Source organism: Triticum urartu, chromosome 3A (genome assembly GCF_056163025.1).
Source record: "Triticum urartu cultivar PI428250 chromosome 3A, HENAU_Tu73, whole genome shotgun sequence".
Lineage (NCBI taxonomy): Eukaryota > Viridiplantae > Streptophyta > Magnoliopsida > Poales > Poaceae > Triticum > Triticum urartu.
The window spans coordinates 409,885,360-409,908,401 of NC_141875.1; the positions used below are offsets into that span (position 1 = coordinate 409,885,360).

At 43.7% G+C, this 23,042-nt stretch overlaps 1 protein-coding gene across 1 annotated transcript; it reads right to left on the reverse strand.

Annotated features, from left to right (window-relative positions):
* Positions 1-10,027: 10,027 nt before the first annotated feature.
* On the reverse strand, positions 10,028-16,790 carry LOC125544184 (factor of DNA methylation 1). Its single transcript, XM_048707770.2, has 7 exons — positions 16,483-16,790; positions 15,600-16,378; positions 15,289-15,470; positions 13,008-13,097; positions 12,633-12,920; positions 12,334-12,546; positions 10,028-10,483 (listed from the first exon to the last, which is right to left on the reverse strand). Exons 1-7 carry the CDS (start codon positions 16,506-16,508, stop codon positions 10,256-10,258), a joined length of 1,806 nt encoding a protein of 601 aa, XP_048563727.1. The 5' UTR covers positions 16,509-16,790; the 3' UTR covers positions 10,028-10,255.
* Between the last annotated feature and the right edge of the window lie 6,252 nt (positions 16,791-23,042).

A 23,042-nucleotide genomic window follows, 5' to 3' on the forward strand; every position in this document is an offset into this window, starting at 1 on the left:
TGTGATGCATATGTTATTGTTGCACTTCATGGCATACTATGACACCGGTTATTTTCAACTTAAGTTGAACATGATAATAATACAACTTGAACATATCGTTGACCGGGTCATGGTGCCACTGAATCAAGTTTTTCCCAGTGCAACCACATTTGCCTGTATGGGAAGGCCTTTATTCGGTCCGTTGTCATGCCTCTGGTCGGTGCCTCCAACTAGGGAAGGTTATGGGCGTGCGGTACCCTGGCCCGGTAAGCAGACATAACCTTGTGTGCCCGTTGTTGAGATTTTGGTACCGGTCCCCGTAAGGGACGTTTTGGCCACGACGGTGGTCGTTGTGTCTTTGGTAGACACGGGGCCACCCAGGACTAGCCCAGTTGGGAGTGGGTCGGAGTGGCTGAGAGAGTGTCATGGCAATGGAGGGGTTTCGTCGGAATGCCGTTGGTCCACCCGAATGGGAGTACGAGGCCATGGGTTCCATGGTGTTGGTACAGTGCGCTACCTCTGCAGAGTGTATTAATCTATCGATGGTCGAGTCCACGATTACGGACACGCTCGAAAGTAGGTCACACCATGGGTCAACTTTTAGTAAAACTTGCACACTAAGTTATGAACTCTGCACTCTTGATGATGGCGAGAAGGCCATCGGGTTGGATAAGACCAAATGTTGGTCGTGGTTGTGACCGCCAGAAGGATCACTGTTTTAGATCAAGTATGGGTCATGGTTGTGATCGCTGGAAAGATCACGAGATGTTCATAGTTAAGATTTTGAGGTTGGCACGGTGGTGATCCAAGAAGTGATCACCGTTGGTAAGAGGGATTTTTCTCACAAGAGTATGATCACATCATGTTGTTTATATTGTTGCATTGTTAATAATTGGTTAATTATCATGATATTGTTTGTCATTATGTTTATGTCTCTTGTGAGCTTGCAAGTACATTCCATGTACTGACCTGGCGTGTCATGCCAGATTTCAGGAAAGCCTTGTGGGAAAGGAGTGTTGTCCGAGTCTAGATCGTGTCCACATCGGTGTCCCTGTGCTATGGAGTTCCGCTACGACGTTGTTCCGCTACCGCGTAGTTGTTATGATCGAGGCCTTTATGTTCACTAAATAATGTACATATTGTTCAGCCGCACCGTGTGTGCCACTTGGCCTCGCTACCTGTTGTAATGTAAACTTTGATCCGCTAGCATCAATAAAGCGGTTGTTTTCTGTATCAAGATGTTGTGTGTTGCGAGAAGACATGCTCTCTGGGCTGGCAATGCAGTGTAAACCGGTTGCTCTGAGCCGGGGTGCCACATTAACTTAAACAAAGTTTTAAAATTCTGAATTTGCGAAACCACAGAAAGGAAAAAAAGGAAAAAAAAGAAATGAACAAAAAACAAAAATAAATAGAAAGGTAGAAAACTGGAAAGGCCAGTAAGAAGACAAAACAGGAACAACAACTTCAGTGAACCTTCTAGATGGTTCCGAAAACCGGCGAGGATCATGGGCAGGCACAAGTGGACGCGTCGGGTAGCTCATTCTCAGCGTGGCTGTAAGAATTTGACGCTAACGGACCTCATATAGAAATGACGCTGATATGTGCCACACGTCTGGCAGGAAGGGAGGCGCACAACAAGTCTCTATAGCAAACAGATTGTCACATCACCGCATGCATGCATGTGGGAATCTTTTTGGATTTTCAATTTTTAAAATGTTTTATCTTTTGAATGAAAAATCCGATTGAAAATCTGTTTTCATTATTAAATCCGTCATGGCGAGATCTTTGAAACCAGATCTCATATTGATATGTTTCAATGATTTTGTTTGGTTAAAAGTTGCCATGTATATTACACATAAATTGCTCTGGTGTTTGCATTGAAGTTTTCATGATATATTTCAACTACATTTTCTTCTACGTTTAAAGTAAATTTTGACATATTATAAAAAAGAAATTTAAGAAACTAAAATTGCCATGGTAAATTACTAAAATTTGCCATGATCCATGTAATAATTTTTATATGGTTCATAATTAAAATGGAATATATCGTCAATTACTTTAAAAATGCATGATTAATGACTTAAATTTGCCATGAACCGTAAAATAAAATTGCCATGGCGAATTACTTAAATTTGCCATGATACATGCACTAGAATTTGCTATGGTCCATACAAAAAATAATTTTTATGGTCAAAATACTAGAATTGTCGTGGTCAAAATACTAAAATTGTCATTATCTACAAACTAAATTTGCCATGTTGAATTAGTAAAAACTCCATGATCCATGAATTAAATTTGCCGTGGTTAATTAACAAAATTTTCCATGGTCAATTAATAAAAATTGCCATAAAAAGTAGTTGAAATACAATGATAGCTTTAAATCTAGAATAAAAAATGATGTAAACACTATGACAACTTTAGTGTAAACATATGAGAACTTTTGGCTGGAAAAAAAGTAATGAAACATATCAACGTGTGATCTAGTTTTGAAGATCTCGTCGAGACGGATATAATGATAAAATCGGATTTTTATTCAGATTTTTTATTTAGGATAAAATATTTTTTAAGTCTGAAAACCAAAAAGATTCCTGCTCATGTCATCTATTTTGATGTGACAAAATGGATGATAATGGAGGCGTTTGGTCCATGTTGCTTCGTGCCATACGTGTGACACTTACCATTTAGGTATAGGAAACAACCGCATCCGGAGTTCAGGCCGCGCCGCCTCCTCCTCTCGACCAAGGTCGACCTGCACGACTATGGGGTCAAGCTCCACCGCGCCAACTCCCCAGATAATGATGGGAGTGAAACCACGGACGGCCACCTGTACGTGTGCCGCGTCATGTCTGCGGCCAGCACGAGCCGCCAGCCGAAGGAGTGGAAGGTCAGCGGGAAGATGATGTTCCGGAGGACCCAGACCGTAGGCGCGCCAAGGTATCCAGCTCCTCTACATGGGCCACCGCAGCGAGTACTGCCTCGCGGAGCACCTGCGGGCCTGCGAGGACCAGTCTGAGTCTTACGTGCTTTGACTAACCATGTTCCGTGCCAGGTATAGGGAGGACGGGGAGCCCACCACCACGGCCGACCGTCCGGCTCACTCATACGAGGTCCTCGGTGACTATGACAGGTGTTGTGATGCCCAAGCCTTCTCTGGATGTACAAAGTGCGCACTTAAGCTCTTGGACTTAGGTCATGTTTAGTTGCGAAGTATTTTTAAAGTATTTCAAGAATACAATGATATTTTACAATACTATAGTTTTAAATACTTTGAGGTGTTTGGCTCTAGTTAAAATTGTATAGTATTATAAACTATAGTATTCATAAAACTATGGTACTTTTGCAGTATTAAAGAAAGAGGCTGAGACCTCTTTTTAAAAAATTGAGAAACGCAACAAAGGCCTTGTCTTAGCGGTGGCCTATTACAACGATGTATATTTTGATTGCCAAACATGCCATTGTTTCCACGATACTTAAAAAACTGTTGGCTTCATATCTCTAGTCTCTAGTACTATAGTACATCAATTTTTAAACATGGAGTACCCGTTCATCGTGTTCTAGAAGCAAAACCTTAGCCGTCGATTTGTTACAGCAGGTGAATCTCCACTGTTTATCAATACTAAGACTCGATTGATCCAACGGCTGATGTTTCCTGGATTCGTGTTATACGGCCGCGCGCCAAAACGCTGCCAATCTGGATCTTCTAGAGTTTTCAGGGACGTGTTGTTGGCCTGCAGCCATAGCGGTCTGCTGCAGTGAGGATTTAAATATTCCAACAACGAGTAATTACATGCACATGCTCGAACTATCTGGACCAAGAGTACTCCCTCCGTTCTAAATATTTGTCTTTCTAGGTATGTCAACAAGTGACTACATACGAAACAAAATGAGTGAATCTACACTCTAAAATATGTCTACATACATCCGTATGTAATAGTCATTTGAAATGTCTAGAAAAACAAATATTTAGGAACGGATGGAGTAGAAGCTAGCAGCCTATACTACTACAGGAGCAATTTACATCTCACGGAGTGCTACAGGCATGGAAGCATTTTTTACTTTCTCAAAAGAAGTAGCGTGCTGTAGAAAAGACTTTACACATTTTTGTTTGCAGGTGAAGAAAAGGGTGTACACATGGCAATATTGCTGGTCGCTGAGAGAAATATTCGAAAAACTTGTAGAAAATTTTGATTTTTTTTGAGCCGATGAAAATTTTGATTTTGATTTGACTTTATTATTCTTAACAGGATGTTAAGTTATTTAACACACTGTGAGGTTGAGGATACACAAAGGAAATATATTTTATAAGAAACCTTTGATTTAAAGGTGTGAAAATTACTGCATCAAACTAATTTACTATATATTTCAAATTTGAATTTTAAAAATATTTCCCAAGCATGTCAATAATAATAACATTTCTCTTGGAAAGAATGTATACTTTTTCTAAAGCATTCTCCGTATAGGAATTCATTGTGCTACTGTTGTTTGATGTGAAGAGAAAAAAAAGTTTCCATGAGTTCCCACTCGAAAACACAAGTACTTTTGAAATTTGCATGATAGTTTTATCACAAGATAGACGATTTAGTTTAAATGATTAGTATTGTGATTATTCATAATAATCTAACGTGCAAAGCACGTACAAATTACTAGTAAACTACAGTATTCATTGTCGTCGGTATAAAAAAACTATAGTATCGGAATACTGAGGTTTTACAAAAACATTGCTTTCAAACAGAGCCTTAGTTTGCAGTTGCACCCTTTGCGGTACTGCTGTTCCCATACCTGAAAAGAAATATGTGAACAGAAAATTTCCACACTGCATAGCCCTACACTTTCAGAAATAATGACCATAAGCGGATTAACTTGTTGAAATTATTGTTTTCATGGGTTATTACTTTATGCTCATCCTAGATACATTTATTTGAGCGTAAGTAATTCCTGACGGAAGTACTATTTGTTTTATTTGCAACATGTTCCATGTCTACTTTTTTTAAGGAGCTCTCCAATATTTGCAGTTGTGAATTAATTTATAAGATAACATGATAATTTTGTATTGATTAAATGTTGGTGCCACAGAGAAATTTAGGGGAAGGACATTATAACAAGGAAACGACATGTACTCCCTAGAAGTTGGTCCATAACTTTATGTGAGATGAGATGCAAGAATGGGACACACTTCATACCCCCCCCCCTCTCCCCGGCCACCGAAGTCCTTTGACCCATCCTAGGAAATTGATTGGACGCCATGGAGTCGTTGAACATGCATGTGTGGACAACTCAATACGTGTCGATATGCCTAAGCGACTCCATAGGCCACCCGCTACCACCTTGCAACCCCGCCCCCCCCCCCCCCCCTGTCGTCGGAGGATGATGCCCGCCAGTTGAAGGTGGTTGTGGGGCGCTCCTGCCCTCATCCCGTCCTCCCCATCCTACCATGCTTCCTCGACCCCTTTAACGTCAATGATGCTCCTCACCAGACACGATTCTGCTAGAACTACCTCATCCTCGCCATCTCTATGGCTTTTCACCATAAATCCGGGCCTCCCTGCGGGTAGGCCTCCTTGATTGAATGGACATGTTCGATCTCCTGCTCATCTAGCAGCAACAGAGGTCCCCTTGACCTCGTGTTGTGCCCATCGGCATGTCAGGGTGCCAGATCCAACTAGCCTGCCCCGCGTGCGCGGTGGCCTCTACTCGGGTATGTGTACAATGGCATGCAACCCCCTTGCTCTACCCCTCGTGTGTGCCATCTTCAGGTGGTTTCGGTTCCCGTCGACTACATCGGCGTGGTGCAAGGTGCAACGACCATGGCTTCGTTGAGTTGTCTCGATTGTAGCGGTGTGTCGATGTGAGTGGTTGGGTTTGATTGGGGTGGTCTCTAGAAAAATGCATGCACAAACCTCGTGTTTGAGCGACCGCGGCGACACTCCTTAGCATCGCACCACTCCTTGGGGGTGCAGTCATGGAGCTCCACACTGGTGTTGCTTTTCTTCCTACCCACTAGGTGATTCCGGGTGAAAGCTTCGCGACAACGATGCCTATGTGGGTCCTCCACACTAGTGTTGTTTTTCCTCCTGCCCATTGGGTGATTCTAGGTGAAAGTTTCCAGAGAAGGCCAGGTATTGGGAGGACGGGGAGCCCACCACCACGACCGACCGTCCGGCTCACTCGTACGAGGTCCCCGGTGACTATGACAGGTGTTGTGATGCCCAAGCCTTCTCTGGATGTACAAAGTGCGCACTTAAGCTCTTGGACTTAGGTCGTGTTTAGTTGCGAAGTATTTTTAAAGTATTTCAAGAATACAATGATATTTTAGAATACTATGGTTTTAAATACTTTGAGGTGTTTGGCTCTAGTTAAAATTGTGTAGTATTATAAACTATAGTATCCGTAAAACTATAGTATTTTTGCAGTATTAAAGAAAGAGGCTGAGACCTCTTTTTAAAAAATTGAGAAACGCAACAAAGGCCTTGTCTTAGCGGTGGCCTATTACAACGATGTATATTTTGATTGCCAAACATGCCTTTGTTTCCACAATACTTAAAAAACTTTGGCTTCATATCTCTACTACTATAGTACATCAATTTTTAAACATGGAGTACCCGTTCACCGTGTTCTAGAAGCAAAACCTTAGCCGTCGATTTGTTACACCAGGTGAATCTCCACTGTTTATCAATACCAAGACTCGATTGATCCAACGGCTGATGTTTCCTGGATTCGCGTTGTATGGACGCGCGCCAAAACGCTGCCAATCTGGATCTTCCAGAGTTTTCACGGACGTGTTGTTGGCCTGCAGCCATAGCGGTCTGCTGCAGTGAGGAATTAAATATTCCAATAACGAGTAATTACATGCACACGCTCGAACTATCTGGACCAAGAGTACTCCCTCCGTTCTAAATATTTGTCTTTCTAGGTATTTCAACAAGTGACTACATACGGAACAAAATGAGTGAATCTACACTCTAAAATATGTCTACATACATCCGTATGTAGTAGTCATTTGAAATGTCTAGAAAGACAAATATTTAGGAATGGAGGGAGTAGAAGCTAGCAGCCTATACTACTACAGGAGCAATTTACATCTCACGGAGTGCTACAGGCATGGAAGCATTTTTTACTTTCTCAAAAGAAGTAGCGTGCTGTAGAAAAGACTTTACACATTTTTGTTTGCAGGTGAAGAAAAGGGTGTACATATGGCAATATTGCTGGTCGCTGAGAGAAATATTCGAAAAACCTGTAGAAAATTTTGATTTTGATTTGACTTTATTATTCTTAATAGGATGTTAAGTTATTTAACACACTGTGAGGTTGAGGATACACAAAGGAAATATATTTTATAAGAAACCTCTGATTTAAAGGTGTGAAAATTACTGCATCAAACTAATTTACTATATATTTCAAATTTGAATTTTAAAAATATTTCCCAAGCATGTCAATAATAATAACATTTCTCTTGGAAAGAATGTATACTTTTTCTAAAGCATTCTCCGTATAGGAATTCATTGTGCTACTGTTGTTTGATGTGAAGAGCAAAAAAAAAAGTTTCCATGAGTTCCCACTCGAAAACACAAGTACTTTTGAAATTTGCATGATAGTTTTATCATAAGATAGACGATTTAGTTTAAATGATTAGTATTGTGATTATTCATAATAATCTAACGTGCAAAGCACGTACATATTACTAGTAAACTACAGTATTCATTGTCATCGGTATAAAAAAATGTAGTGTCGGAATACTGAGGTTTTACAAAAACATTGCTTTCAAACAGAGCCTTAGTTTGCAGTTGCACCCTTTGCGGTGCTGCTGTTCCCATACCTGAAAAGAAATATGTGAACAGAAAATTTCCACACTGCATAGTCCTATACTTTCAGAAATAATGACCATAAGCGGATTAACTTGTTGAAATTATTGTTTTCATGGGTTATTACTTTATGCTCATGCTAGATATATTCATTTGAGCGTAAGTAATTCCTGACGGAAGTACTATTTGTTTTATTTGCAACATGTTCCATGTCTACTCTTTTTTTAAGGAGCTCTCCAATATTTGCAGTTGTGAATTAATTTATAAGATAACATGATAATTTTGTATTGATTAAATGTTGGTGCCACAGAGAAATTTAGGGGAAGGACATTATAACAAGGAAATGACATGTACTCCCTAGAAGTTGGTCCATAACTTTATGTGAGATGAGATGCAAGAATGGGACACACTTCATATCCCCCCCTCTCCCCGGCCACCGAAGTCCTTTGACCCATCCTAGGAAATTGATTGGACGCCATGGAGTCGTTGAACATGCACATGCATGTGTGGACAACTCAATACGTGTCGATATGCCTAAGCGACTTCATAGGCCACCCGCTACCACCTTGCAACCCCCCCCCCCCCCCTGTCGTTGGAGGATGATGCCCGCCAGTTGAAGGTGGCCGCCGGGCGCTCCTGCCCTCGTCCCGTCCTCCTCATCCTCCTACCATGCTTCCTCAACCCCTCTAACGTCAATGATGCTCCTCATCAGACACGATTCTGCTAGAACTACCTCATCCTCGCCATCTCTATGGCTTTTCACCATAAATCCGGGCCTCCCTGCGGGTAGGCCTCCTTAATTGAATGGACATGTTCGATCTCCTGCTCATCTAGCAACAACAGAGGTCCCCTTGACCCTGTGTTGTGCCCATCGGCATGTCAGGGTGCCAGATCCAACTAGCCTGCCCCGCGTGCGCGGTGGCCTCTACTCGGGTATGTGTACAATGACATGCAACCCCCTTGCTCTACCCCTCGTGTGTGCCATCTTCAGGTGGTTTTCAGTTCCCGTCGACTACATCGGCGTGGTGCAAGGTGCAACGACCATGGCTTCGTTGAGTTGTCTCGATTGTAGCGGTGTGTCGATGTGAGTGGTTGGGTTTGATTGGGGTGGTCTCTAGAAAAATGCATGCACGAACCTCGTGTTTGAGCGACCGCGGCGACACTCCTTAGCATCGCACCCCTCCTTGGGGGTGCAGTCATGGAGCTCCACACTGGTGTTGCTTTTCTTCCTACCCACTAGGTGATTCCGGGTGAAAGCTTCGCGACAACGATGCCTATGTGTGTCCTCCACACTAGTGTTGTTTTTCCTCCTGCCCACTGGGTGATTGTAGGTGAAAGTTTCGCGACGAGGATGTCTATTGGTGTCCAACCCCCCCCCCCCCCCCCCTCTCAGACATCGCACAGGAACCCCGTCCGACGAGGTTGCAAAATATGTTGTTATTCCGCAAAAGAAATTAATGTTGTTTCCATGGATAGAGATCCGGTTTCAATAAGCTTATGGAAAGTTTCATTTGCGTGCATCCAGCATGAATTGAACCCATAAATTACCAACATAAACATATCACATAGATAACATGGAAGCAAAATATACAATTAGATGATAATGAACTAACGATTATCAATCGAACTGCATAGACGTTCCGTCGTATTTAATCCATTGACAATTGAATTTTTGTAGGGTGTTATCATTGGGTAAAACACTCTTTATTTATTTTAACACAAAATGACCAAGAGCTATTTGCAAATTACAACACCAGATCTTGGAAGAGCAGAACAGAGAGAAGAGAAGCTGCAGGAAAGAAAGAAACAAAGGGGTGAAGTGAGAGGTGCAAGCGCCTAGCAGCGAAAGAACTGGAGACGGGGTAGGGTTGTTTGATCTTGGCAGGTGAACACTGTTTCGCTGAGCTGAGCTGCGCAGAGTAGTATAGTCTCCTTCCTCCTGTACATGAAACAGGCAGGATTTTGAATGCATTCTTTTCCACAAGAATTGTGTTCAACGACAGGGTTGCTCTCAACTGTGACAACCAGGTTTAAAAATGAACCAGGAGTGATTATTCCAGCAACAAATATTGGACTCTCAACGTAATCCTAGAAATAAGTACAAGCCTGGGATAAACACAAGATAAAATCATGTGCTTGCAATGGTTTTCCTGCTATAACTAGTGCACAATATCAGGATAAGCATGGTTCCAGCAAGCCATTCTTGGGATCGTTAGGCATGTCGAGCACCAAGCAGTCACCAGGCCGCATTGAAATCAACAAACTAGTAGCCGTTCATTCATACAAGCACGTAGCTTGGCACGAAATAGATTATCCTAAAAGGGCGGTTCACAATCTCCAAGTACTAGCATTCATGTCAATGCTACACCAAGCTGAATAATCCAAGGAAACCTAGACAACTAAACGTTTACCAACATTCATGAGGAAAATAACAGAAACACACTTCTAGTTCACTACAGGAATCTAGATATCTGGGCTCAGCGCTTCCTCTTCTGTGTGCGCCACTGTCTCAGGACGTACTGGACAGCTTCTTTGAGAGTTGCTTTCCTCTTCTCTTTGAAGTTCCACAGCTCGGGTACAGGATAGCGGCCACTAGGGTTATACTCGTTAACTTCAAGCAGAGCCTTTGTTACCAAGCCATACACTTCTTCGCCATACTCTTCTTTCAGTTCTCGCAGCTTCTCATCATCCTCGCGGAGAATTTCCTAGCGTCAATGCACGCACCATTAGATAAATATTCTCCTCCATTCTAAACATGCAAGATAAACAGAGCAATAACAGCTTCAAAATTTCACACTCCACAAATATGCCTAAGCTGTTAATTTAGAAAAGTATTGATACAGGAATTGCATAGTGTCTAAATGTTCCCTGAACATTAAATGTAAGCACGGTACAAAAGATAATGGTGAACAAAAACAATTTATGCGTGTTAGAAATGATGTAAAACACACCTACTTCATTATATCGTAATGCACCACTGCACAAAACTATACTATTAAATATACATACACAAGGACTTTTCCATGCCCGTCAAACAAGTATGCTACAGAAAGTTCAGGAAGAACATTGTTTGCAAATGGCAGCAAGCTTTGAGCTCCAAGTATCATGTATCATGTCAAATTTCAACAGCCAAGACACAAGATGCGTCCAACTTAGCCAAGCTAGGAACTAAGAATGAACATCTAACTTACTAAGGAATATCATAAGGGGTCCCTATCATAAACTTCTAGGAGTGGGAAGTTATTAGCATCCATCAATATGTGTACCGAGTGGCAAGCATTTTACTGGTAAGAAGTTTGGTTGCCCCACACACTACTCCACGGGCAAATATAGATGTATTATGTTCTGATTTCCGAAAGCTGGTGAATTACATAACTTAACTGGTATAGAACTCACCATCAGCTTTAGAGAAAATTCAGAGATGGAAGAAAGCAAGTCTAGAGTACATAGAAATCAACATTTTTTCAGTTAGATGCTATACATCTCAATCAAGAGCAGCTAACATCAACATAAAGTTTTGCCCTCAGGAACTCAATAATGTTGCTTTCCTAGCACTGAAGTAGCATAAATCTATGCATATGACTGAACTCTCCCCAAGCTACAAAATCAAGTAGATGAAACTTAGCTAACCTACACATAAGCATACATATGGCTAAATTTTGAGATTCCTTCATCACACATCCGTTGAATACTTGCTATGGCACAGCTTAATTGACTGGCTAATTGGTTAATTGTAAAAAACCGTCATGTGGTAGCTCACATCCACACCACGACATGAAAAACAAGATATTATAATTTCCATGAAGAACTAGATTATATTTATATAACACAAGAATATAGCCCCTTGGCTGGTGCCACTTAATGGCTGATTGTTTCTTGGGTTCCTCCTCTCCTTTTTCGCATGTAATGGAGGACCAAGGATGTAATAGATGGAGGAAACAGAATGGATCTGAATTGGTAATGCAACTAATGTTTGTCAGATTATTTGGAGCCTTAACTCGATAACTCCACAATGCTTGTATTATGGCGGTATTCTTTCTCTTGCTACCTACAGTTGATAATGATTTGATCAATAGATATGTATTTTCCATTTTTTTATTATTAATGTGGGAATTTCTGCTATTTTTGTCATTAGATTAATATAAGAATATCTAGGTATCTCCAAATTTCAGCTCTCGCCATAGTTTACTTATAAATAGAATTGAACTATGTTAAGGTTTGCAGAATAGAAAATTCACTGTGAAATTGATTGCTCAAGGCTACATCCTACTCCCTCCGTTCCCGAATATAAGGTGTATTGGTTCCCGTGCAAGTCAAACATTTGAATGTTTGACCAAGATTATAGAATAAAATAACAACGTCTGCAATACCTAATAGATAAAATATGAAACTACTTTCATGATGCGTATTGTGGATACTTATATATTTTTTCTAAAAACTTGGTCAAACAGGCACTCGTTTGACCTTTGAAAAAACAAATACACCTTATATAAAGGAACGGAGGGAGTATTAGAGAACAGCAAGTGCATAAAAGCAAGAGTGAAGATATTATTACCTTCTCTTTGCCTTCATCCACGATAACTTTAAAAGGGTGCCATTCTGGATCTTTAATCTCCTCCTCCCACTTTGAACAAAGAATGGAAGCAGTAACGCCTGCATCTTCTTTTGACATTTTATTTTTGCAAGCAATCGCAAATGATTTCAGATCAAGATCACCCATTCTTTTAATTCCTATAATTCCTCGGCCAGTTGTAAGATCCCGCAAACCCTGCAGGTGTATGCAATAGATAGCTCTGCAACGTAATTCAAACATAATACGACAAGTGCAAGTACTCAATTAATGAGGAAACTTACATCTATTAGCTTCTTCCGAGCATCTTGCAACTCATCATTGCTTATCCTTTCCTTCATAAGTAGAGTATGGTGGAGCGATTCCATTGCATCCATTTCATCATACTTTTCCTGAAGCTCGGCACTAAGTTCATCTATCTTCCTTTTTGATTCGGAGTCTTCCACACCTGGCATATGCTTCATCACTTCCAATTTTCCCTGCATCTGTTTTATTTCTAACTCAAGCTTCTGTTTGGCATCCAGTTTCTGCTCTAACTTGATAATCTCATTTAGAGCAGCTTGTTTCTCCCTCTGCAATTTTCATTTTCAGCACAGTAAGACAGTCATATAAATTAGTATCTCAGAACCTCAAGTGAAAAAAAAATATGAAGGACAAACCTTGTGTTTTTCCACAAGCTTCAGCACATTTTCATCCGCCCTCTGTTGCTCCGATGTTGCCATCTTAAGATATTTTGCTTTCATTTCATTCTGTATAAACCACAACAGTCTGATATGAGTTTTATGCAGGAAACCTGGAGGGGGGAGGGGGGGTTACCTAAAGGTGCCTACATTTTGTACCTGGCACCAAGCCCTCTCTAAAAGTAAAATAAACAAGTTCCATGCATTTTGCTGAAATTATCCTACTGTTAAACCTTCTGCATTGTATTGTTGTCCGACAGCAAAATGTAGAATTACAACAAAAATAGAAAAAATACAATGATAAGAATCTACTATTATTAAAGCAACAGAAACTGAATGGTGAAGATCCATCAATTTAAGGTTCGAAATTTGGTCGATAGAGATTCATCAACATCAACTAAACAACAAAAACTAAGACAATCTACGTACGAAACCTTAGATCAATTCCAGCTGACAACAGTGCTCGGAACAGAACTGTACGATAAAACTTGGAAATAATTTCTGTACATCTGAATCAGAATCCCACACGCTTACTCCTCTAAAAAACAAGAGCATTTACGCTTGAACCATTTTAGGAATCCGGATAGGGATAAGTCATGCATGCATCTAAATAATATAAGGTGTACTCCTCGCAAATAATCAGAGCCCGCACACTTGAATCAGCTTAGGAGTCCAATTAGGAAACAGCATACATCTCAATTTGTACCACACATCAACTTTAGGCTACTACTCGTAGAACTTTGAGCAGAGTAAAAATGAATAGTAATGTCAAACCGATCAAGTTATTGCAAAAAATAAAACCATGCATCTCAAAACTACACATCAAACACAAGAAAGCGGGCTACTACAGTACTACTCTTACAATTGTGTAGATGTGCGAGGAAAGTGCAAAAAAAAAATGTCAGTAGATCTTGACCGAACTATAGAGAAAATACTTTCTGCAGATTCAATAGCGATAGTAGTACAGACTATGTTAAGAAAGAAAGGTTTACACCATTTACCTACATGCAGCAAAATGATAGCAGCTTAGATTACTTGTAAAAATTGAATATCTACACCACATATTTTGATGAGACATGACTAGATTACTTCTAGGTAATAAAAAACACTACACAGATTATTTTGATGGATGGCGTTCTAGATTAATTTATGCACTAGAAGAAATTATCTTCATACGGCATTTATTTTGGTAAAATCAGACTGTAACGGTGTAGATTACTATAAATTGTGTAAATCTGATAGAAGAGCAACACAGGCCAGCAATGTTAGATCTAAGTACATGCATAGGGTGCATAGTTGCATAACCATGCATGCATGTATGGATTGGCGGCCAAAAGTTTACAGCAGATAAAAAGACAGATAAGTGGTAGATTGGAAAAAAGTCAAAAGTTTAAGTATGTATAAGGACAACATACAAGACATGGATGCTATCAGGTAAGAACAACTGGTAGATCGATGTTAATGCATTGTGTGTATGAGCGAGAACATATCGCATGTAGAATGCAAAACAGCGTCATTGTTGCAAAAGTAAATTCAAAACAACAAATCGCGTTTAGTATCTAACATGTAGTTTCAGCCGTGCTAAATAATATAAGCCGATGCAATACAACATGTGTACGGCAGGAGAAAAAACTACCACGAGGGCAGATATTGTAGCAATCTTGAATAGATATAGCCCAGATAATCGTATGCCTTAGATGGGTTGATCACATAAACAACTAGAGTAACATGAGAATGCATGGAAGCATCTGAAGGCATGATATTTGCATTAGATAAAAAGACAACTAAAAACAACATAGCACAATGTTTATGTACTAGCAACCCACATTTAAAGTTACTTGATGGCGGAGAACTGGGAAAAATATATTCTCAAAAAGATAGAGAACACAAGATAAACAAGAGTGGATGAGGAAAAATTAGAGGTTAGTAAGAAAGCTTGTTGTTCTGTAATGCTAACAGTCTTCCTTTTGTCAACTAAAATACACTGGCTAGTGACGACCATTATTTTCTATATTCAAAAGATAAACAAATATTAAAAAAATGTGACATGAATTGAATCGTGGATCGTTCATTCACAAATAGGAGGGAGAGGAAAATACCAATATAATGCTATGTAACAATTCAGGCTAGTTACTAGTGAACAGAAAGATGTTATGTAAAAGAAGCACAGAAACAATCAACCATCCTCCAGAACAAACAAAAGGAGAGGACCCATAAAACTAACTTCCATAATTCTTTATGGGAGACATTGGGCACACACCTTTTCCTTCTCTTTCTCAAGGTTCCTTCTGTCTGAGTCACTACGCACAGCAAGTTCATCAAGCTGCCTGGATTTTATTTCGAGATCCTGCATCTTGGACTCCAGTTCTGAACGGAGCCTCTGATTCTCATTGATGATCATCTGAGAATGCTTACGAGCAAGTTGCTGCATCTTGTGTATTTCTGGTGACAATGCAGGTTCAAAAGACATTAAATAACTGAAATGACCCCATGCTCAAAGGAGAAAAATGCATATATATGTTCTTATACCATAAGAACAGAACATAAAAAGAGCAAAAGAAGGAAACAAACCATCATTGTATCTCTGGAGGACCTGCTCCTTTTCTTCCATCACCTTGTCAAGTGAGTTGGTCGTCTCATTGTACTTGCATTCAAGTTCTTGGACATGCTTGGCCTTTACCTCAATTTGGCTGGCTAAATTAGCTACCAGTTTGTCGGTTTTGCGTGTTCCTTCATTCTCAAGTTCCGCAACAGTTTTCAAATCACCATTTTTTTGCAGATGCTCCCCGATTGGCCCCAGAGTTCTTTGATCATCAGCCCTTGCAACCCATCCAAACATCTTCGACCCTCGATACCTGCGTGCCTCCCAGTCCCGTTTGCTATATCCTTCTGCCTCGAAGTGATTTTCAAACTTGAAGGCATTGCAGAAGCAAGCATAGTCTTTTCCAAACTCAACGATAGCATATCCCGTGTGGCCTCTGTGATTCCACAAAGGAATAACCTTCTGGGGGCAAAATCGCGAGAGCTGCTCCTTCAAGCGGTTGCCACTTTCCCCAACCTGGCGGCCGCCTTTCCACTCGGTAGGCACATTGACCAGCACACCCATCCATGGCCAGACGAATTGCTCATCTCTGTCCTGAAGAGGACGGGGCACCACAGCCTTGAGCCGCGACGACGGCGGCGGCTCCGACGACTCTGGCAAATCATCCTTGACGCGCTTGGCGGGGACGCGGTGAGTCGGCCTGTCTCTCCCGTGCCGATGAGCATCTGAGCCTGCTCCGGTTGCGTGACGACGAGGTGGGCTATCTCTGCTCGGATCGCTCCTCCGAAAACCTCTTTCCTTGCGAATCCTACAAAAATCGGAGAACAAAGGCAGTAAATTGCAGCTGCCGTGTTCCTTGGTTTCGCGAAATCTGAAGAGAAGATACGGAAAGAGGGTTTGGGCATGACGTACCGTTCAGATGCGTCGCCGGAATCCATGGAGATGGAGGGCCGCCCACCAGCCTGCCGACGGACGCCGCCGCCACCAACAACCTAGGGTTTTAAGGCGCGGCGAGGATCATTCCAATGTCCCGCGGAAGAAGGGGAAGGAGGAGTTGGTCCACGGATGAGGAAGCGAGTCGGAGGGCTTGGCCTCGGCGGCGTCGAGTCGCCGCCTAGCTGTAGGCTGTAGGGCGCTGTAGACGGGCAGGGAGGGCAGCAGGAGGGGGCAAAGCGGAGAAGCAGATGATCACGTGATGGAGGAGGCGAAAGGCCGAATGGGTGACGAAGGCACTGATTGAGCAGGCAGGACCGCCTCGGCGTTCTGCTCCCGTCGACTGTCGACGTGTCGACATGTTATTAGCGCACTATAATCCTACCCTTTTCCTCAAACAAAAAAAAACTAGTACTACCTTTTTTTTAGCTGACTACTAGTAGTATGAGTACTTTTTTTTAGAAACATTTAGAGCCGGTGCGCCGACCCAAGCCCTCGGCCGGACGCACGCCAGCCACGAGATCCTCCACGATCGTGCGTCGCACACTTGTGCCCAACTAACCTTTTTTTTACGGACCCGCAATCACTTCTTATCCATCCACGCACTTTTCTCGCTTTCCCATCACGGTCTTCGTCTTCCTCACGCTCTCCCGCAAACAGCTTGCACTCCTCCACCATGGCCCTCGTCGGCCCTAGCTCCGCCCACCCTAAAGGACCCTCACCAAAGCTGCTCCATCCCCAAGCACGCACACCCTTGTGCATCCCTGCTCCATTTGTTGACTGTGCAGCTGTGCTGGGCGGGAAACGGCTGCATGCAACCATGGTTGTTACAAACGACGAGCTCGGGCGACACTGGTGCATGGCCGGCGTGAAACTTATTCAACCGACGTCGCGAGGGGGGTGTTGCGACCGTTGATGTGAGATGCTGGAACCAGACGATGAAGGAGCTGCGACCCGCGGCAGAATTTGCTACAACCAAATACAGCGAGGGCATGACCCACGACAGCAGCGACATAGTTTTTGATGCAAACTTCATCAGTTTTTGCTACTACCGATGTCTGCAATTGCTACCACCGACGATGGCATTTGCTACATCCTTCACGATGATGCCGTGACCTCGACGACGACGACGGCGTTTTTTCGCTGTAACCGCCTGTGGCAAAAGCTATCACCGGCGAGTTTTTGCTACAAACAATGTGGATTAGCTGTGACCCGGGTCGGCGGCCACGACATTTTGCTGCAACCGTTGTCGGTTTTTGCTACTCCCGGCGTCGTTGTTTGCTACATGCTTCACAACTTAGCTACGACGTGCGACGATGGCGGCGGCGTTTTTGCTACAACTACCACTGGATTTTGCTACATCCGTTCATGGATTAGCTACAACCCGCGACAGGGCGACGACGTTTTGCTGCAACTGTACTTCGGTTTCGCTACCACTAGCGAAGACTTTTGCTACATCCATTTAAATGGAGTTCATTGGCAGCCATCGTTCGTTTGACCCTGCAAGCGCGTCAACGGATGGAAAAAAGCTTTAATCGGTATGAGGAAAAGTTTCAACCAGCATGAGAAAAAGCTTCCACTGGGTGCGAGCGGCGACACTGAGTGATGCGGCCGGAGGCATGATGGTGTGGCGACGGGCGTGCTATGACGACGGCGACTAGGTGCTGCAACTACAGATACGTCGAGCGTTTTGCTACGACGGCGTCATTTTGCTACGAGTGGAGGCGAGGAACCGACGAGGACGGGGATGCGATGGCGGCCACCACCGATGAAGGCGGCGTCCTATGGAACCGACGGAGTCAGCCGGCAGCAACGAGGGCGGCGGCTGGCAGCGACGGGCAGCACGACGTGGACGGCCGACGAGTTGGCTTACGTATTTAGAAACACGGGGCTGCTCGGGATGAACTCAACAGGCTGTTTTTTAGTAGCGAAACAGTTGGAAAAGAAGGAATCGTGCGGCTGTTATAAACCGAATCGTATATACACGGTTAGACCGGCCAAATTTTCGGCCGGCGGACCGGCGCGTATCACTTGCCTTTTTTTAGCTGGCGTACTGCTACTTGGAACAGGCAACAGGAGCTCTGCGTTACAAAGGCCATGTTTTTATGGACAAGCAGGAAAAATGACTTTTACGTGGCAATGTTGGAACACATCAAAACTACGTGCACAAACTACTTCCCATCCACTTGCTTCCTCTAATCTAGATAAAAAAACTAAATGATTAGAGCTGAGTCGTACGCATAGTGTTTAAATCATCTCCTATTTTGTATTTATTATGTTGGATTTGGACTAGTGATGATGATCATATTATGGATTCAAATACCAGATTAAATCGCATCAAATTCTCAAATTCTAATATGGCGCGTTAGCGTATCGAAACCGGACATCATGGATGTTAAGGCTAGATACTGGTTCATCTTGTAGATGACTTTAACAAAAGAGATCATTGGCATGTTGGACCCCGAATAACTAAGGAACATTCCCTTGGGGAGGTGGTCCTAGCGATCAACTCATTCCCCTGTGTATTATGATCCAATGAACATTGTTGTTCTCTAGAGGGAATCCTCGGCAAGGAGACCCGACATTGCCGTTGTTGTTCATACTCGCCATGGAGGTATTGCACTACATGTTCACTCATGCGGAGAGATCGGGCTGGTTGGCACCTTTGGGTGGCAGAGGGTTGAGCCAACGCTAGTCTATCTTCGCCGACAACGTAATGTTGTTCTTGAGGCCCAATCAGATGGATATCACGGTCTGTTCTGCAATTCTAGAAGATTTTGGGGAAGCATCCGACCTTCGAATGAATACACAAAAGTGCCCGGTCATCCCAATCAGATGCTCGGCCAAGGACACAGACAGGTTGACTGCGGACTTGGAATGCCCTCTGGGTTGCTTTCCCTACCGATACCTGGGCCTTCCACTCTACATCAGGAAGGCGACAACAGCGCAGTTCCAAGGAATCGTAGATGGCATCCAGAAGAAACTTCCAACATGGCGGGCGGCTTCGATGGATAAGTCAGACCGGCTCATCCTTGTGCAATCGGTCCTGAGTGCCATGCCGGTCCATTCAACGCTTGCTATGGAGGTGCCTCCGGAAGTGGTCACCTCTATCATGAGAATCTGCAGAAGCTTCTTTTGGGTGGCTCGGGACCGTGCAAGTGGAGGCAGCTATGCTGTCGCATGGGAGACCGTGTGCACACCGAAGTGGACAGCAGGCCTTGCTCTCCCAAATCTAAAGTGGATGAGTGCGGCCTTGATGACGTGATGGCTATGCCTAAAAAGAGTGGACGGTGAGAGACCGTGAACTGAGTTTGAGATTTCAGTCCCCTCAGGATCCATGGCCATCTACAGATCGGCGGTGTTTGTGGATATAGGGAGCGGCACGAACACGTACTTCTGGGAAGACAGGTAGTTGGAGGGGGCGAGAGTATGGGAGGTTGCGCCAAAACTCTATGACTGGGTTCGAGCTCAGGTGAGAGCATCCAGGACGGTGTAGGAGGCCTTGGCCAGAGCATGGCCCCATGACATTGGTCCTGATTTGAATGCAGAGGGATTGGCGGAGTACCTTGCGCTATGGGAGTGCATATCAGTTATGGATCAAAACTCGGAGTTGGAGGACCGCATGCGATGGGTGTGGGAGCCTTCTGGCACCTTCTCAGTCAGCTCGGCATACCATTGCAAGTTCTTTGGATGGATGAAGGACCCTGCTACCACAGTCAGCTAGGAAAACTACGCTCCGCTTCGATGCAAGATATTTGCTTGGCGTGGATTCAAGAACCGTTGTTGGACATCCGATCGTCTAGTGCGAAGAGGCTTGCCGCATCAAAGAGGTATGCCCTTTGTGTGATCAACTATCGGAAACCATGGATTATCTGTTGGTGGCGTGCATCTTCACGAGGACGATTTGGCATAGAGTGTGGGCAGCTTGGGGAAGGCCAGAGTGGACACCAGGGGAGGAGGGTTAGCTAATCTCTTGGAGCTCATCCCTAGATGAGGACATATGATGCTGCAAGGAGCTCAATTCCATTCTCCTCCTGGTTATGTGGGAGACGTGGAAGCACAGGAACTCAATAGTCTTTGATAGTGCGACTTTGTCGGCAAATAGACTTCTGGGTAGGATCGTTAAAGAGGGTAAGGCCTAGTGTATTGCTAGGCTGCTGAGCCAAGGGCTCTTTTTGTTCTTCGATAGGTTGTCTACGTGGGTGAGTAGCGAGGAGTAGACCTATCTCTCGGCCTTGTGCCATCCTTGTAAAAACATGGTGGGGCCCCCTTTTTCTTCTATGAATATGAGATATGCATGCTTGTGCGTATTCTAGAAAAGGAAGATTCTCCAAACTGGGGGGGGGGGTCTCTGTATTGTATCATGCTACTTGTGAGCTTTGTTGGGATTTCCTCGAAGAGAATAGGACGATGCAATACAGTAGAGATAAGTATTTCCCTCGGTTAAGAACCAAAGTTATCAATCCAGTAGGAGAACCATGTGAAACCTCGTTAACATCACCTACACACCAAAGAGCAAATACTTCCACCCAACGCGATCAAGGGGGTTGTCAATCCCCTCGGCGGTTATTTGCAAGGATCAAATTTCATAGTGGTAGGTAAATAGATAAATTGCAAAACAAAATAATGAAGGAAATATGCCCTAGAGGCAATAATAAAGTTGTTATTTTATATTTCCTTATATCATGATAAATTTTTATTATTCATGCTAGAATTGTATTAACCGGAAACTTGATACATGTGTGGATACATAGACAAAACACCGTGTCCCTAGTAAGCCTTTACTAGACTAGCTCGTTAATCAAAGATGGTTAAGTTTCCGAACCATAAACATGTGTTGTCATTTGATGAATGGGATCACATCATTAGGAGAATGATGTGATGGACAAGACCCATCCGTTAGCTTAGCATATTGATCGTTCAGTTTTATTGCTATTGCTTTCTTCATGTCAAATACATATTCCTTCGACTATGAGATTATGCAACTCCCGAATACCGGAGGAATACCTTGTGTGCTATCAAACATCACAACATAACTGGGTGATTATAAAGATGCACTATAGGTATCTCCTAAGGTGTTTGTTGGGTTGGCATAGATCGGTATTAGGATTTGTCACTCCGAATATCGGAGAGGTATCTTTGGGCCCTCTCAGTAATGCACATCATAAGAAGCCTTGCAAGCAACGTGACTAATGAGTTAGTTACAAGATGATGTATTACGGAACGAGTAAAGAGACTTGCCAGTAACACGATTGAACTAGGTATGTGGATACCGACGATCGAATCTCGGGCAAGTAACATACCGATGGACAACGGGAATAACATATGTTGTCATAACGGTTCGACCGATAAAGATCTTCGTAGAATATGTAGGAGCCAATATGAGCATCTAGGTTCCGCTATTGGTTAGTGACCGGAGAGGTGTCTCGGTCATGTCTACGTAATCTCGAACCCGTAGGGTCCGCACGCTTAACGTTCGGTGACGATTTAGTATTATATGAGTTATGTTATTTGGTGACCGAATGTTGTTCGGAGTCCCGGATGAGATCACAAACATGATAAGGACTCTCCAAATGGTCGAGAGGTAAAGATTGATATATAAGACGATAGTATTCGGATACCGGAAGTGTTCTGAAAGGTATCGGGTACATATCGTGTCACCTGAAGGGGTTCCGGACACCCCCGACAAAGATATGGGCCTTATGGGCCAAGAGAGGGACAGACCAGCCCACAAGGGACTGGTGCGCCCCCATATCTCTACTACTATTAAAAGAGCCAACAAGCCCCCATATCTCTACGATAAACAACACAATCGGGGCGACGACGCGTCTTCGGGAGAGGATGAGAGGAGAGGGGAGGACAAGGAGAGGCCTGGCGGCGGCTAGGGAGGTGCTCGCCGGCGAGCGGGCTCCGGCGGCCGCCTGGCGCGCGGAGTTGGATCGGGGCGCTTCCCCGCGGCCGCGGCCGTACTCGCGACGCCACCTACCCCGCCGCCTGCCGCTCCTACCCACGGGACGCTACCGCTCCGCTCCTCCTCCCAACGCGACGCTGCCAGCCCCAAGAGCGCCCACCCCGTCGGCCCTTCCCGTCACCCGGTCGCTGCAGCAGTGCCCTCCTGATGGCCCTCGCCGGCCCTCCCCGCCGTCTCCGCGTCGTACACGCCGTCTCCCAATCCGCAACCAGGGGACACGCCAGCGGGCTCCCGGTGGCCCTCGCCAACCCTCCCCGCAGTCTCCGCGTTGTACCCGTCGTCTCCCCAATCCTCAACCAGGGAACACGTCAAGAATCTTCAGTCACGCGGCCGCCGCACCGGAGGTCTTCCATCTCAGGTTTGTTTTGTTTACGGTATTTCCAAAGTGATGTGCTGTTTCAACTTTTGTTCCAAAGCTCCTCAAATTGATGCAACCAAGGGTATGTCATGGATGAACGTTCTAGATTCTGAAGTTTATTGTCGTCGTTCTAACTTCATTTGTAATTTTTCAGCGATGCACATCTTTACTGTCGAGTTTATAGTCATCAAGCAGTCCTTAATTTTAAGA